The 15,291-nt window shown below is 29.6% G+C and overlaps 2 protein-coding genes across 3 annotated transcripts; both read left to right on the top strand.

Annotated features, from left to right (window-relative positions):
- Positions 1-1,149: 1,149 nt before the first annotated feature.
- Bm2126 (Uncharacterized protein) lies at positions 1,150-7,664 on the top strand (the record flags this gene model as incomplete). 2 transcript variants are annotated; one of them, XM_043082062.1, is made up of 6 exons in its annotated part: positions 1,150-1,196; positions 5,579-5,738; positions 6,371-6,456; positions 6,589-6,766; positions 7,394-7,477; positions 7,602-7,664. In XM_043082062.1, 6 exons carry the CDS (start codon positions 1,150-1,152, stop codon positions 7,662-7,664), a joined length of 618 nt encoding a protein of 205 aa, XP_042937996.1. The 2 variants fall into 2 exon arrangements, with proteins under 2 accessions (XP_042937996.1, XP_001901638.1); XM_001901603.1 differs by lacking the exon at positions 1,150-1,196 and having other exon boundaries at positions 5,583-5,738.
- A 5,105-nt stretch (positions 7,665-12,769) lies between these two features.
- Positions 12,770-14,369, top strand: Bm6983 (Uncharacterized protein; the record flags this gene model as incomplete). The annotated part of the gene is made up of 4 exons (XM_043082061.1): positions 12,770-12,913; positions 13,313-13,435; positions 13,603-13,764; positions 14,121-14,369. 4 exons carry the CDS (start codon positions 12,770-12,772, stop codon positions 14,367-14,369), a joined length of 678 nt encoding a protein of 225 aa, XP_042937995.1.
- Positions 14,370-15,291: the final 922 nt, after the last annotated feature.

Below are 15,291 nucleotides of genomic sequence, written 5' to 3'. Positions count from 1 at the left end.
TCCTTGTTCTTCATCTAAATAAGCAATTTTATGTTCATTACTTCCTTAATAATCTAGTACCATTACTTATCGTCTCCAGTTTTATTTGTTACAAAAGTTGTTTGAATAAACTGAAGTGATTCTGTTCTGCTTTTTTGAAAATTGGAAAACATTCGAAGGCACTAGTTTAAACTGATAAACAAATATCCTACTTTTAATATTCTTCTATTGGAAGTTAAAAATAAATATTTGTACATTTTTCTCAAAATTATGAACTTTTTTTCTTTTTAGGAAAATAGGAAGTGTGAACCGAATGAAAGATCGATAAAAAAGTAAAATTATCCAGAATTTCTTTTTTATAACTAATTGTTTCAAATTGACACATTTTCTTATTATAATGAATCATGTGTAAAGATTCTGATATATTGCGATCAGAATAAAAGAGAGTCACAATGAAAGACAAAATGAAATTATGACATTCGAAATTTTGGACCATAATTAATTTCAAGCATTTAAACTTCGAGCATATTAATATAATTAAATAATACAATGCAAATATAATTTTCTATATGGAATTTTAATGAAATAATTCATTAAAGCAAAAAAAAAACTAAAATTAAGTGCCATTTTCATTTTCGTTCCCAACTGAGTGCACAAACATCATATGAATAACAAAGATTTTGACTGAGAGTTTCATTCATTAGCGTAAGCTGCCTTACTTACAGGATTAATCTGACAGACAAGTTTATCTTCAATGAAACGAAGGTAAGTCGTAGCTGAATTTGGGTGACAAACGTAAACAACAATTATCATAGTAATTCTTATTTCACACTTTACTTTTTATTGAAATATTCGATCAAATTTGCTTACGTCATCACTGTAAAAGAAATGATTTGTCAGTTGGTTTCCGATTCAAAAAATTTCTTCCTTCTCTCTCTTATGTTTATTAAATTAACTATTTAGCGGTTGATTAAATGAATCGAATAAATAATTGCTATGGATTTTGCTACTTTCTTTATTCTTTTCTATTATTCGTGTTTATTTTTTATAATCTCAATTTCAATCGAAATGTTTATTTAATTTTCTGCAGTATGCACAAACGTAATTTGTAAAAAGAAGTGTTAAAAACGAGTTTTTGTTGCAGACTCTTTAAAAAATCCGAAAGTGAATATGGTGCATGTCACGTTACTTCAAATATTTAAAGAAGCCGACATAAAGTACGTTCTGTTAAATTTTTTTGCCCTTTGGCTTTTGATTATTTTTCCATTACGACTTTATTGACTAACTGATTAGTTACCAGTGTGTGACAAGTGATTGTATTACAATGGCCATGAAAAATGCTAGAAAGTTCATTATCTTTGTTACCATAAGAAGATTTAATAGTTTAATATTTGGAAGGACAGAAAAAAGGAATGAATTTTTTTAATTTTCTCCATTTATTAAATTGTCTCCATAACTAACGAAGAAATTTTCAACAAGATATGCTTCATTATAGCAGTTTTGTAAACAGTTTTGTTGATTTTCATTCATTTTGTCACAATTCTTTTGTCATAGACTGGAAAATTGCTTAAATAAACCCTTTTTTCAATTGTAATTGTGTTGGATGAAAGATAAAGAAATTTTGAATGAATTTGAAATATCTTATTTCGATGCACAGTTTTACTTATCTCATTCAATAGACTGAGATTTCTTGGTATTTACTTTGCAAGCATCCAACATTTGGGACAAGTACCTTCTCCACTCTTTATTATTCTCTGTCACCTCTTCATTACTATGATCACCTGAAATTCTTGCTTTAGTGCGAGTTTCATGTTATGTTATTTAATTCTCCCAAAAAAGGTTATAATGCTAATTGCTTATAAAATCAGCTTTACCAACTCCTAATTTGTTTATCGATAATTCTTACTGCTTGATTTCTGATATACAATATACAATAGTTCCGCTGATGTATTCTAACTTGGAAAACTCTAGAAATGCTTTTCATCCTTCTTGATAAAATAAGGACTTATAATTATTGAATGACAATACGAAAAAAAAATCACATCTGGGAATTTATCACTTTAAAATACTACTCGGTAAGATACCATTACAAGGTATTATCATTTGATCTGCTTTCAAGTTATATATATATTCAAGTTATAATTATTTTCTCTTCCTAATCAGTCTTTTTTTGATGCTATTTGGAAAGTCACTTTTAAGAACATTCTTTCAATTAGCCAAATTAGTCGAAATGGCTTTTTTTATCCTAAACTTGCTGGTTTTTTGTTGCTTTTTTGCCATTCTTAAAGTTTGTGGAAAAACCAACTTCTTATTTCAAGGGAATACTCCCATCGATTGTCTTTGAGAGTGACAAGAATCTAAGATGGATGAGGAAAAGGAGGATCAAGACGAGGTTATAGATGTTACAGTTGTGCCTTTACATTTCAGTTGAAGCACATAACAACTCGGAAAAAAATGAACACAAAACGTAAAGCGTAAATTATGTTTTCTTTAAATATTCTTTGCAATGATATAATGAATCATTTGACATTTGCATTTTCGATGTCCTTCAGTTAAGGCAAGCTAATTCTGAAGGTTTATAGTTTGGATGATGCATGTCCCTCACAAATGCACAAACCGAAAAATTATCTTAGTGACAGGAAAACAGTTCAGAGGTCATGGCTGAGCATCACATTGTAGCTTAGTGCAAAAAATGGGAACTTATCAAAACTCGTAACTAAGATTTCTTACTTTTTCAGAAAATTCATCCAGAATTTGAACAATGAGGAAAATATATGAGAAATCATTTATATCAGTGAGAAGTGATACTTGAAGTCACAACTGATATCAATTAAACGTATGGGATGGATGATAAATCTATCTATGAATGTCTCAAGTTATAGGTGTTCTTATCTATCTCTTTATAATTAAGAAGGACTCTCTTCTTTCTCTTCATATTTTGTCTCCCTTTAAAAACCTCTTTATCTCCTTACAGTTAAAAAGAAGAAATTAAAATATACCATATTATTGAAACATCGGTTTGGACAGAAGTTTACCAGCTTATTTTGAAAGATATCTTATTACTTAAATATTTGACCTAAATACCTCACTGTTTGAGTGCATAACATTGAACTGATGCATATTTTCTTTCTTAGCCATCTCGATGTAATTAAGAAGAAAGCTAAGAAAATATTAAGAACACCTATAACTTGAGACATTCATAGATAGATTTATCATCCATCCCATACGTTTAATTGATATCAATTGTGATTTCAAGTATCACTTCTCACTGATATAAATGATTTCTCATATATTTTCCTCATTGTTCAAATTCTGGATGAATTTTCTGAAAAAGTAAGAAATCTTAGTTACGAGTTTTGATAAGTTCCCATTTTTTGCACTAAGCTACAATGTGATGCTCAGCCATGACCTCTGAACTGTTTTCCTGTCACTAAGATAATTTTTCGGTTTGTGCATTTGTGAGGGACATGCATCATCCAAACTATAAACCTTCAGAATTAGCTTGCCTTAACTGAAGGACATCGAAAATACAAATGTCAAATCATTATATCATTGCAAAGAATATTTAAAGAAAACATAATTTACGCTTTACGTTTTGTGTTCATTTTTTTCCGAGTTGTTATGTGCTTCAACTGAAATGTAAAGGCACAACTGTAACATCTATAACCTCGTCTTGATCCTCCTTTTCCTCATCCATCTTAGATTCTTGTCACTCTCAAAGACAATCGATGGGAGTATTCCCTTGAAATAAGAAGTTGGTTTTTCCACAAACTTTAAGAATGGCAAAAAAGCAACAAAAAACCAGCAAGTTTAGGATAAAAAAAAGCCATTTTTATCATCGACGATTAATTTGGCTAATTGAAAGAATGTTCTTAAAAATTATAGTTATGGCATGTAAAAGGTGTAAGCTATTTAAAAATTTTTCCCTGCTGTTTTGGTATCACAAAAATGTAGTTGACTTTTTAAAATCTTATTGGTTTATGGATTCTACAGAAAATGTCAACTATTTTTCCTTTTTCAAATCAAAAAGCATTAGTTAAAAAGTACGTAATTAACTTCCAGAATTATTATGGATAGAATAACTTAAGTCACGTTGAGGAATTAATTTTATATTTACATTTGGAAAAATAAATTTAAGATTCGCTTGAAATTTGAGGTTCTGTAAAATTTTTAGAGTAGCAAATTGAATCTCAGATATTTTTTAGAAAAACACATTTTGTTGAATTTCTCAGATATTTTTAGAAAAACACTGTTAGTAAAGTGAATCGATGTTGTATTTAATTGTCGCCACAAGACACTACTTATCAATACTGTTTCTGAAATATTCAACAAAAAAGTGAATCACTTCATAAATGCATAGGACTTATTCTATCAGAGCTGAATAAGCCAATTTTGATTTCATATATTCATTACTAAGAAAAATGTATCTAAATCTTTAGAGAAACTTCTTGCTAATATGTGCAATATTAATTTGATTAGAAGATGTGAGGAGAAAGGAGAAATGGAAGAGAATACGAATGATGACAGATGGATGACAAAAAGATTCAAGATATTTGAACTGGTAGCTGGAAGTGATGAATAATTGTCGAAACAATGAACAGCAATCTCTGAAGTGGTATGTATTATGCGAAGTGAAATATTACGGTATAAATATTTGCACAGCTGATCATCCCACTGAAGTTCATTGTTTTTTAAATAAGTAATCAATCAACCATAGAATTTCAATATTTGCTTTACATTACTATTAATTCTATTCTTTCTGTTTTGTATTTGTCTTTTCTTTTTTTTGTAATACGAGAAAGTGTAATATGAGTACTGCTGTCACCTTCTTCCCATATATAATTCTTGTAAGTCATCGTAACTCATTCGATGGATAGATCGTATGTGAGCCACGTGTAATTTGTAATTTCATTGAAATTCAGCAAATTTATAGCTAAGCGCGAAGATTATTTGATGGCTAATTGATAAAATAATTTTGTAATTTATCGTATGCAAATATTTACGCGTTTTATTGAAAAGTAAACTCTTCAATAAGTACTTAAGATCGATTTTTGTTGTAAAGGAAAATATAATTTGTGCACAAATTGAATCAATAATGGATATTATTCAAGAAGAATAGCAAATTTTTTCTTTTTTTTCAAATTTTTCATCACTATTTATTATTTTCTGTTCTGATTTTCTTCCAAAATTGTTGTCATCAAGCACTCTTTAAAAAGTGTAAACTGTCAGTGACCTATTTTTTGCTACTTAATCAATTCATTGTAATAAATTTCATATTTTTCTGCAGGATCTGAAAAATTTTATTTGCATTTCTAGTCAAAATCCTTCAAACTTTTATTGCTGTTAAATGTAATGCCAATGTTTCTGTTTATTGAGAAATAATATGACATATAATAATTTTAGCAAATTTGAGGATAAAAAATATTTTTAATTACGTAGCAATTATGGAATAAGTGAAACAGATGGAATGCCGTAATATTTGACATCTTTCGATCGATTATCATCAGTGCCCAACAAACAATTGTCAATTTCTCTTTCATTAGCAGATACATCAATTTACCTTTGTACCTTGCTTGTAATTTATTAAGTATTATTACAGTGATATGGCTGATATGGAATTACGTGCTTTTGAAGCACGTTTGGATACGATGATGGATCAGTTGAATGAAGAATCTACGGAATTAATCATCGAGAGACCGCGATATGCCCATGCGGTTATGGTATTTGCCAGTGGTGCTGAGCCGGGGGAATTACTCACCGTAATATTTTTTGTACATTTTTTTGCAATTTACAGTTGATTTCTTCCTAGATTTAACTTGTAGAGTCTATTGCTGAATACTCCGTTACTCGAGAATATTTCACTGTTTTTAATTAATTAAAATATAGTACGATAATACTGAGCGGAAAAAAAACTGATGTGAATATTATTTGGTATTGTTGAGTCTTAAATGAAACCAACTTCGCTTTCCAAAATTCTAGAGAGAAGGTATTTTGTAATATAGCTTTCGTTTTACACTTCTATTTTGCTTGCAAGCTTTTTTCTGATATTTTTAAATAATCGAATTGATGAGAAGAGATGAAATGCTGATATCGGAAGCATTCTGAAATAAAAACAACTGTTGAAGATGTATATCTTACCTACTTGTTTTTGCTCATATACACATTCTCAGCAGTTATTTCTCAATATACACAATTAATTCTTTATGCGTAAATGTCTCGAAGCAATAAGTCATCTTCAGATGGAAGCTATTTTTGCTGGAATAACACATGCAAACCGCTTAAAAAATAATTGCTTAATTTTGAAATAAAACAAACTAGAATAAATAATGAATAATAGAAACATGAATAGATAACTGACCAAATTCATTTAGCAATGACTTCATTTTTACAGGCTTCTCGAATCAAAATGCTGGATCCGATATATGTTCCGGTCGAAGCAACAACAAATGGCCATCAAAAATTTCATTATTATTCGGAGTTCATTTTTTTCTTTGTTATATTAGTTTATTAAATTAAATTTTTGATAATTTTTTTTATAACAATGATAAAAAACAGATTTAAGTTTTTTCAAATTAAAATAAAACTCGATTTCCAATTTGAATATTTTAGAAATGCTACTCCGCCAGCGAAATCGATAAGTGATTTTAATAACTGTGATGAGAGGGAAGATTTTGATTTGATTACTACTGTGGGGATTTATGACGACGATGACATACAGAAAGCATTGAGAAAATTGGAGGAATCTCGAAGTATGCTTGATGATGAATCGATTATCACACCTTCTACCGTAAGTCATTCACCTAATTAAACAAACATATGGCTGAGAAAGTAATTGCACCATCATTAATTAGTTCACAAATTCATATTTTAATACTAACTTTCGTCATTTATTACTGACTATTGACAATTATGATAGTTCTACAAATTTAAGTCTTTTTGTGACTAATACTAATAGACGGTTTTATCTTAATTCTCATCAACTTACAGAATATATTTCTGTTAAACGGTCATAAATTTGATTATTTTAATGATAACAGCGCAGTGCGTTCGAAAAAATGCCAAGTAATTAGAAATTCATTTTTTTTTTGAAATTATAAAATTCATGAAGTTTTGAGCAAACTTTTTCCTTTTTTCTTCTCTCTCTCTCTCTTCGGTATTCGAAATAATCACTACTTCATCGGTTCAGTAAATCTATGCTTTTTGTATGAAAAATTTTCAAAGCTCTGGGACGTAACTCTTTATTGATTCGTTTATGTTCCCAATGTGTAAATTGACGCTGAATATCTGACATGGAAATAAGGTTGCAAACACATAAAAGCTGGCTTAGGGCCTAGGCCAAAGCCTCGCTTAAAGTTCTACTCAAACAATTGTAGTTAGAGCATGGAATTCTAATAAGTGATTTCATGATTTTTAGACGGTGAATCATTTCTGTGCATCTCCGCCATTTAGTCGATCTATTCCTGACAGATATACTGCATTAAAGGAAGGCGCTCTTTTGGTGAGTTTGTTAACTTTTTTTATAGGGTAAAAGCCAGCTGTAAAAGTAATGAAAGATTTTGAAAAATAAGGAAAAATTTGAGAAAAAAACGCAAAAAAAATATTTCGGAGGAGATAATCTTCAGTTTCCAAGCCAACTACGACAAGAACGCCGAGCATCCACATCGTCGACGCGTACATTATTGTGAAAAAAAAACGTTATGTATATATCAATAAAAAATTTGTTCTATTATTTTGATATCTTTAATTGATTATGCATCATTTCAATGATATCATAATAAGTTATCAATCTCCCATATATTCTTATGACCTCTAACCTTAACGTTTTCGGATTGTCGACCATTTTGTCGCATTTTATGAATCATTTCTTTATTGTTTTTTCCGCTCCTTCAACTATTATGGATATATTGCGATGAAATATGTTTATGTTCAATTTAGAATTTCTTTAGGCGAAGTTGACTGAGTAAATATATAATCGAGTACTATTTCTTATGATATTGTTGACCTGCAAGAAAAAATGATTTATGTGAATTTCGAGGACTCATTCATAAGCACATTTTGCCAGTAACTTAGAACATGGAAAACTATAAACGCACTTCAGTTTGTGTCACTGTTGTCAAGTAAAATCGCATTATTGATATTATAATATCCCAATTTGAATAATTTGTACAGTCAATAGCCTCGAGAGAGAGAGAGAGAGAGAGAGAGAAACCTTCGTGCATTCCTTTAATTTTTTTCTGAAAATAGAAGTCCAAAGAACTGATTGAAAATTGGCCCATTCCTACTATCTTTCCCTGCTAAATGATACTGCATGTATATGTATAGTCTTGGCCAAACTTCATTATATTTCCTTCCTAATTTGTCATATGTCATTCCAAAAACATTGAAATATAAATTTCAACAACAAATTATTTAATATTATGCAGCACTATTCAGCGTATTCGCAGCATTCGCCATTCTTCCAGAACATACAAAAGTTTCGAAAGGAAAGACAAAATTTGAAGTATAAAAAAAATCATTTATTGCGTGTTACTTGTTAAAAGTCGTGTCAAGCTAAATATTCACAAATGAAATTAGGTCACTGTTTTCCACATCTGTTTCGATTAAAGCCGATACTACTTCTTTTTTTTTTTTTTCAAAACCGAAATTTGAATTCTGGAAGACTGGATAGGATTTTTTTGCTAAAAGTTGGAAATTCCTAGAACATTGTTTTAAGTGTTATTTCAATTTCATTCTTTGGAATTATTAAATGATTTTTGATGGAACATTACCTCTTTAATCATTAATCAATTTTCTGTCGGATTCGAAAAAAGTTAAATATTTTTAATGATATTTAAACAGATAGAATTTGAATCGCAAATAGCACTTAAAATTTGAATAAGGGAAACATTTGTAGTGCAGAAATATTTCCAGTTTACTTGAATGTGTAGCACAACTTAGAACTTTTTTTGATAGTGCTGATAGAAACTTCGAAATGCAATTATCTTCTAAACAGAAACTAACTTAATTAAATTTAAAAAGCTTATTCTCCAAAAGCAGAGAAAGTGCAGGAAGCATCAGATAAACACGAAATTCTGATATCGCTGAGAAACGTTCTTAAAATTAATTTAAATATTTCTGACCTCTATACCATTTTTATGGATTCTTCAGAGAGCTCACATTTGCAATTAAGCTATATAAAGAAATGATTCCTGTCTGCAGCATTCTGCAAATTCTTGAATTTTTTTGAGAAAATATTTCAAATTATTCATGAACTTCAGCTGAAATGCAGAAAAGTAATTTTTAATTAATTCGTAATTTTTTAGCTGCTTTTTAAAGTGCTATCAAATTAAAATACTTAAATAAGAAATTAAATTAATTTAATCATCAAAATCAAATAGCGTTAAGAGATTTGAGCAAAGAAACCTCAGGGATAAGCTATAGCTCCAAACAAATATATGGTTAGTTTTAAAAATGCTAATGAAAAACTTTCAATTCTAATGCAATGCTCATGAATGCTTTGCTTCCTTTCACAAGATCGAATTTAAATAATTGAAAAGCTAATTTTAACTAATTCGAATCAGAAGAAGGCTCAACTCGAGCAAAATTCCTTTCTTGCTAAGAGCCACGTCGTCAAAGCTTATTAATGAATCGCTTCTTGTTCATTTTTAAATCATATTGCACATCTAGCCAAAACTGATAAAATATGACTTTGCTTCTGATATTGTCCAAACGGATAGACTTGATGTTTCAAAAAATCCTTTACGATTTACCAGATGAAAATATAGACTTGTGAAGAGAAATTAAATTAAATTGATTTAAACCTATTTCAGAAGTATTTTCGAGCTTACTTCTAATGAAAATTACCGCCGGAATTGGCCTGAATTTTTATTAATCATATCATTATTAATAATGATCAGAGGAGACAGAGATACTTTATAAATTTATTATTGAATAGATGAAAATTTAATAGCTTTGATTAATCTTACTAAAGAAAAATTCTTCTAATATTTTAATCCTTAGTCGTTACTTCTAAATGGATAAATGATGGATTTCATGTTGAATTTTGAGTTGCTTCTAATATTGACGAAATATTTTAATGAAATTATTCCATATACCTGGAAATTTCACCTTAACAACAATTAATTTTCATTGTTTTCATAGTTTTATAAACTGTACCTCAGTCCTTGCAGTATTTTACGTAACTATAAAAGCTATGTGAGAACTGATTCGTTCCACATCTGAAATTACAAAATGACTTCAACTTCTGGTCCTAAATGTCTTTAGCTTTGATTTTTGGCATCTCTAATATTTCATTAAATTAGTGAAACTAACGCTATGACCATAAAATCTGAAACATTTATTAATAAGTTGAATGAAATTTGAGATTTCTATGACTTCACCAGAACAATTTGTTTGTTCTTATTAATAGCTGTGTAAATGATTTTTAATTCCCATTTAATGATTTATGTTTCAAATCAAATTAAATTTCACAAAAAAGTCGTAAAGAAAACAACATTCCTTTCGGCATGCAGTGCTTCTTTTTGAAATTTTCTGACGTTTATGATAATATTTCCTTCCTAAATATGCATTTGTGTGCATAAGGGTAAGTGCAAGATTTAGAAGAATCTGCAGTATTTTTTGTCTAATATTTCAAAACTTTGATGGGTATATATCTTTTCCTTAGAAAAAAAAAACCCCAATTTTTCTCAAAAATATCCAAATAGCTTTTTCCTTTTTCAGTGTCTAAAATAGGCCTTCCATTCTTCAACTCTTTGCACAGCTTTCAAAGCAACAATAAAATCACATCGCTTCCTCTTCCTTTGTCTATTTGTCTATTCTTGAAGACTTCAAAGCTTTGGCCAATGATTTTTCATCTGCGATTTGCGTATTTCCTTTGGAACTCCATAGAATCAGCAATTTTTTTTTGGTTAGTACAAAAAGAGTTTCGTTTGTCAGTTTGTATATTTGTAAAATACCATTTTCAGATGTTGGTAAAGTCACACTAGTGAACTAAATTTCATCACTGTAAGAAAAAGCTAATAAAAGGAAATAAAAATTTCAGAGAGAAAAATTTCTCGCCGTCATATTTTCATCAGAAATTGACAAAAAATGTATAACAAAAAGATGTGGTATGAAGTCCAAAATAAATTTAAAGTCAATTCAGGTGATATATTAGATATATTAGACTTATTCTCGTTCTCTGGGAAATCAATCTGCTCAGTCTGGAGCGTAAGTTCCTTTGCTTTATGGATTAATTTTGGCTAAGGAATACAGGAATGGCGGGGAAGGAGAAAACGATCACTTTTAGTCACTGCAAAGCAAGTTAATTTCGCTCCATATTGATTCCAATTGGAAACAAATAAATATCTTAAAATAGGAGCCAAGGAACAGTGGGATGTTCTTGGCCGAAGCGAAGAATAATATATGTGCCAGGCATTTTCAATGTTCAAAAACAATCAACTAATGACTACTGCTACTGCTCTTTGCTTTTGTTATTCCTTTGCTTATTTTTGCCCTAATGCGATCTACCTGAAATGAAATGAACTGGTAATATCAATCCGACATTACCTTATTCACTCCTTCAGCTCGAATCGATTTCAATTATTGGGAATCGGTTCTTTTTTTTTTTTTGGAAAGAAAGATGGACATTATTTCTCCGTGAAATTCCTTTTAAGAATTTGAAGAAATTCATTCGAATGAATTTGTAGTAGTATTCATTTACCGAGTTATGTAAACAGCATGGACAGGTGATGGCTTTCCTGTCCAGCATTTGTCAATTCATAATGAGCACAACGGACTGTCAGTGCGGTGAAACATTTAATAAATTGTTCTAAAAATTGATTCTATTAATGAAGTACAATTGACTCGTATGAAATTTAATTTTAAAAATGGTTCACAAAATTAGTTACGATAAAAATTGGAAATTAAGAACTATTTAATGTAAGGCTCATTGATGAGATAATACATAACTATATGTCCACTGTTCCTGTAAAAGATTAAGCCACTACGAGTGAACTGAACTGAGCGATAGGTCATCCAGTGATCACCGTAAATTTCAAATCGCATGATCGAATTTGCTTAATTCTATTCCTTGGTGAAAAATCCAGGAAGAATTAATGAAACAAAAATATTTGAATGCAGAAGATTTGGTGGACAACAACTTTGCTAGCAAGTCAGTGAACTTGAAAATTTCTTTAGTTACAACTGAAATTCATATCAGAGTGTCTCCTTCAGCTTTCTATTTGGATGATCGAAGTGCATCGTATCATTTGCAAATCCATAACCAGCATTAGCGCTGCAATTTCAGGAAATTAAATTCAAAGGCTTAGGAATTTCTCATTTCAAACTACTGCAAATTTCCGAAATTTTTTAACTTTATTGCCTTCATCGAATTTTGATTTCAGCAGTAATGTATGGATTTTTATATGTTTTTTAATATTGGAATTTTTGTTCTTAATACAATTAGTTTATTGGTGAATGAATACAATTTAGTTCAAATTGAAGCATTGTGATTTTTCTTATAAATTACTTTTCTATTATGTTTTTTTTTTTACTTTCTTTTATTATGCTTCAGCTTATAAAAATGTGATTTGTTCATGAAAAAGTTTATAAAAATAAGGTTTGGATAAAGGAATATCAAACAGAAATCTTTAGTGCTAAATATGACTTTAAATTTAAGAAATCTTGGAAATTCCAACAGTTTCAAAAATTTGTGTTATGTTTTACATGTTTTGTTGTTCACACAAATTTTTCAAATGAAATCGAAAGCTTTGCATATCTGATCAGTGTTTAATTAAAAATGATTATTTAGATGCTACCATTATTGTTGTTGCTGGTAGATGGTTGCTCTTGCAATGATACTCCATTCGTCATTAATCGGGTCACAAATCAGGTCGAATTCTCGGAGTTACTTCTAGGATATAATTATGATCATGCTGATAATCGTTCTGTAGAGGTATGCATGCTTGTATGCATGTTCGTCTGCATGCTTCCTTTCTATGCTATCTGTTTATTAATTTATTTATTTTTGTAATAATTAACTTCTATTTCATTATTATTCATTACTGTGCGTTTTCCACACTTAAATTACATATAAAATATCGCTCTGTCAAGATTTGATAATGTCCAACTCTTATTTGTAAAGTCAAATACTTCCATATTTGACTTTATAAACAACGACATCAAAAAGTTGGAATTAATTAGAAGTATCAGTTGCCCAAGCTAAATCATTAAGTGAGTCAATCATTGAATTTAGTGAAATTTCTAAAACTGAGCCTCAACTTGAGCTGTGTGCATTTCAGTAATTGTTAAAATCAGCAGCGTTTTCAAATAATATTAATTATCATTGTTTTAGGTGACAGTAAGCTTTTCAATACGTCATATAATTGTTCAATTTGATACAGTTTCTTTATCATGCGAAATATTCCAAAAATGGCGAGATTCCCGTCTTAAATATTCTGGCATTAAATCTACTACCGCAAGCGCTTTTTCTTTTATTTCTAATAGAATTCAAATTATGAAGAATTTTGAACTATACATTCGTCCATTTCTTTACACAGATATAGCAGTCATAATGGAATTTTTTAGTTTTTTACCTTAAATAAACCTGTCATTGCGTTTTATGAAGTAATTTTCGTGTTTTAGATTCCGAAAGGTATTAAAATTTGGAGGCCTGACACGAATATCTTCGAATCAGTTGCGACGTATGGCGCACAATCACTTCGCTTATACTCTGATGGCACTATTTGTTGGAAGCAACGAGCTACTTTAACATTTCCTTGTATTTCGTACTTTAGACTCAAACAAGTAAGAAAGAATTCTTCGCATCTGCTTAAAAGTAACCAAGTATTTACTTAAAATAAATAGTCAACAAGTGAAGTACTACTATCATTAAGGTGGTATGATTGACAGAAGAATCTTGAAAATAAGGTTATCGTTGTGGAAGAAAAGTAACTATAACTGTACTACTACACTTGTAAACAAAACAATAAATTTACTTACTAGAGTTTCTTTCTTTCTTCTGCTCACAAAAGCCTTCTCCTCATTGTTTTGAGAAACCAAATTATTGGACATTTCTAATCGCTATAGAGTGCACCGAAATATCGAAGAGAGACGTCTGCGAATGGTAATTATTTGTAATTCATAGATGAAAAACTTTTCAGAGTGCTCTGTCAACTCTGAATTGCTCGTTGATTATTGGAAGTTTCGACAATTCAGGAGCAGAATCGATTATATACAGAATTGGCGACATAATGCTACCACCAAATTTGAATCCAGTCTTCACGATCAATTACACGATTGCAACATTTCAAGAAATTGCACTAAATGGGGAATCAGTGATTCAAACTGCCATACATTTCCTTATTGAATCGGATCAAATTGATCGGTATTTTAATAGAACAGAACTTTAACCGATATAAGACTTTCTACATTTTAAGCTTATTATTTAGAAACATTCCGAAATTCAAATTTCGTCAAATCTTAAAAACTCGAAAGTAATCAAATTCTTTGTTTTTGCGACAATCTATTATTCGAAACTTCGGAAAGCTCGTAATGAATTTTTATTTGTGATCTATAGCTTGAATTCAGCGGATTCAAATTTCTTCTAACTACTTGGAATTATCTGTCTGTTTATGTTTAAGAGATAAAATAAATTGGTTATGCACAGAGAGATATTTTCTTTCACATTAAAACATAAATTCATGTTTTGGACTAATATTTCAGAAAATGTCCGTCTCAAAATCTTGGGATTTTCCCAAAACTGACATTTTAAGTCCAATTTTTTAAGTTTAAGTAAACAACAAATAAATAAGGAAGCAAATAAGAGAGGAAATAATAGACTATTCTGAAGTTCTCTATAGAATATTAGTAAGATAATGAATACTATGGTTTATGTTACATTTGAATTTAAAGAATGCTAATATTGAAAAAATTAATGACTTCAGCAGTTTTTCTGGAATTGCCTTAATGGTAATTTTAATTTGATTTACACAGTTCATTTCAAAACGATTATTTTAAGAGAATCAATAAAATAATGTATGACGAAAAAGTTTACAACATTTAAACAAATCATTCCTTCTTTTTCACACTGACGAAAAGAAATGTTGGATAATTGAAATATCTGAATTGCATCAATTATTCCTAACTTCTCTATCTGAAAAAAAAGTTTCAAGGGAAATTTTTTCTCCAGTGTTTGATATATCACATTATATCTGATAATCAGTCTTTTATCATTTAAATTAAGCAGATCTAAACAGTTTGCCCATTCACTATCAAGCAGATGTTATAGTTTTTTCATTAAATTTTTTGCTGAACAAATTAGGAAACTTTTCA

This window comes from Brugia malayi, assembly GCF_000002995.4.
Source record: "Brugia malayi strain FR3 genome assembly, contig: Bm_v4_Chr4_scaffold_001, whole genome shotgun sequence".
Taxonomy (NCBI): Eukaryota; Metazoa; Nematoda; class Chromadorea; order Rhabditida; family Onchocercidae; genus Brugia; species Brugia malayi.
This window is presented reverse-complemented; position numbering and strand designations above follow the sequence as displayed.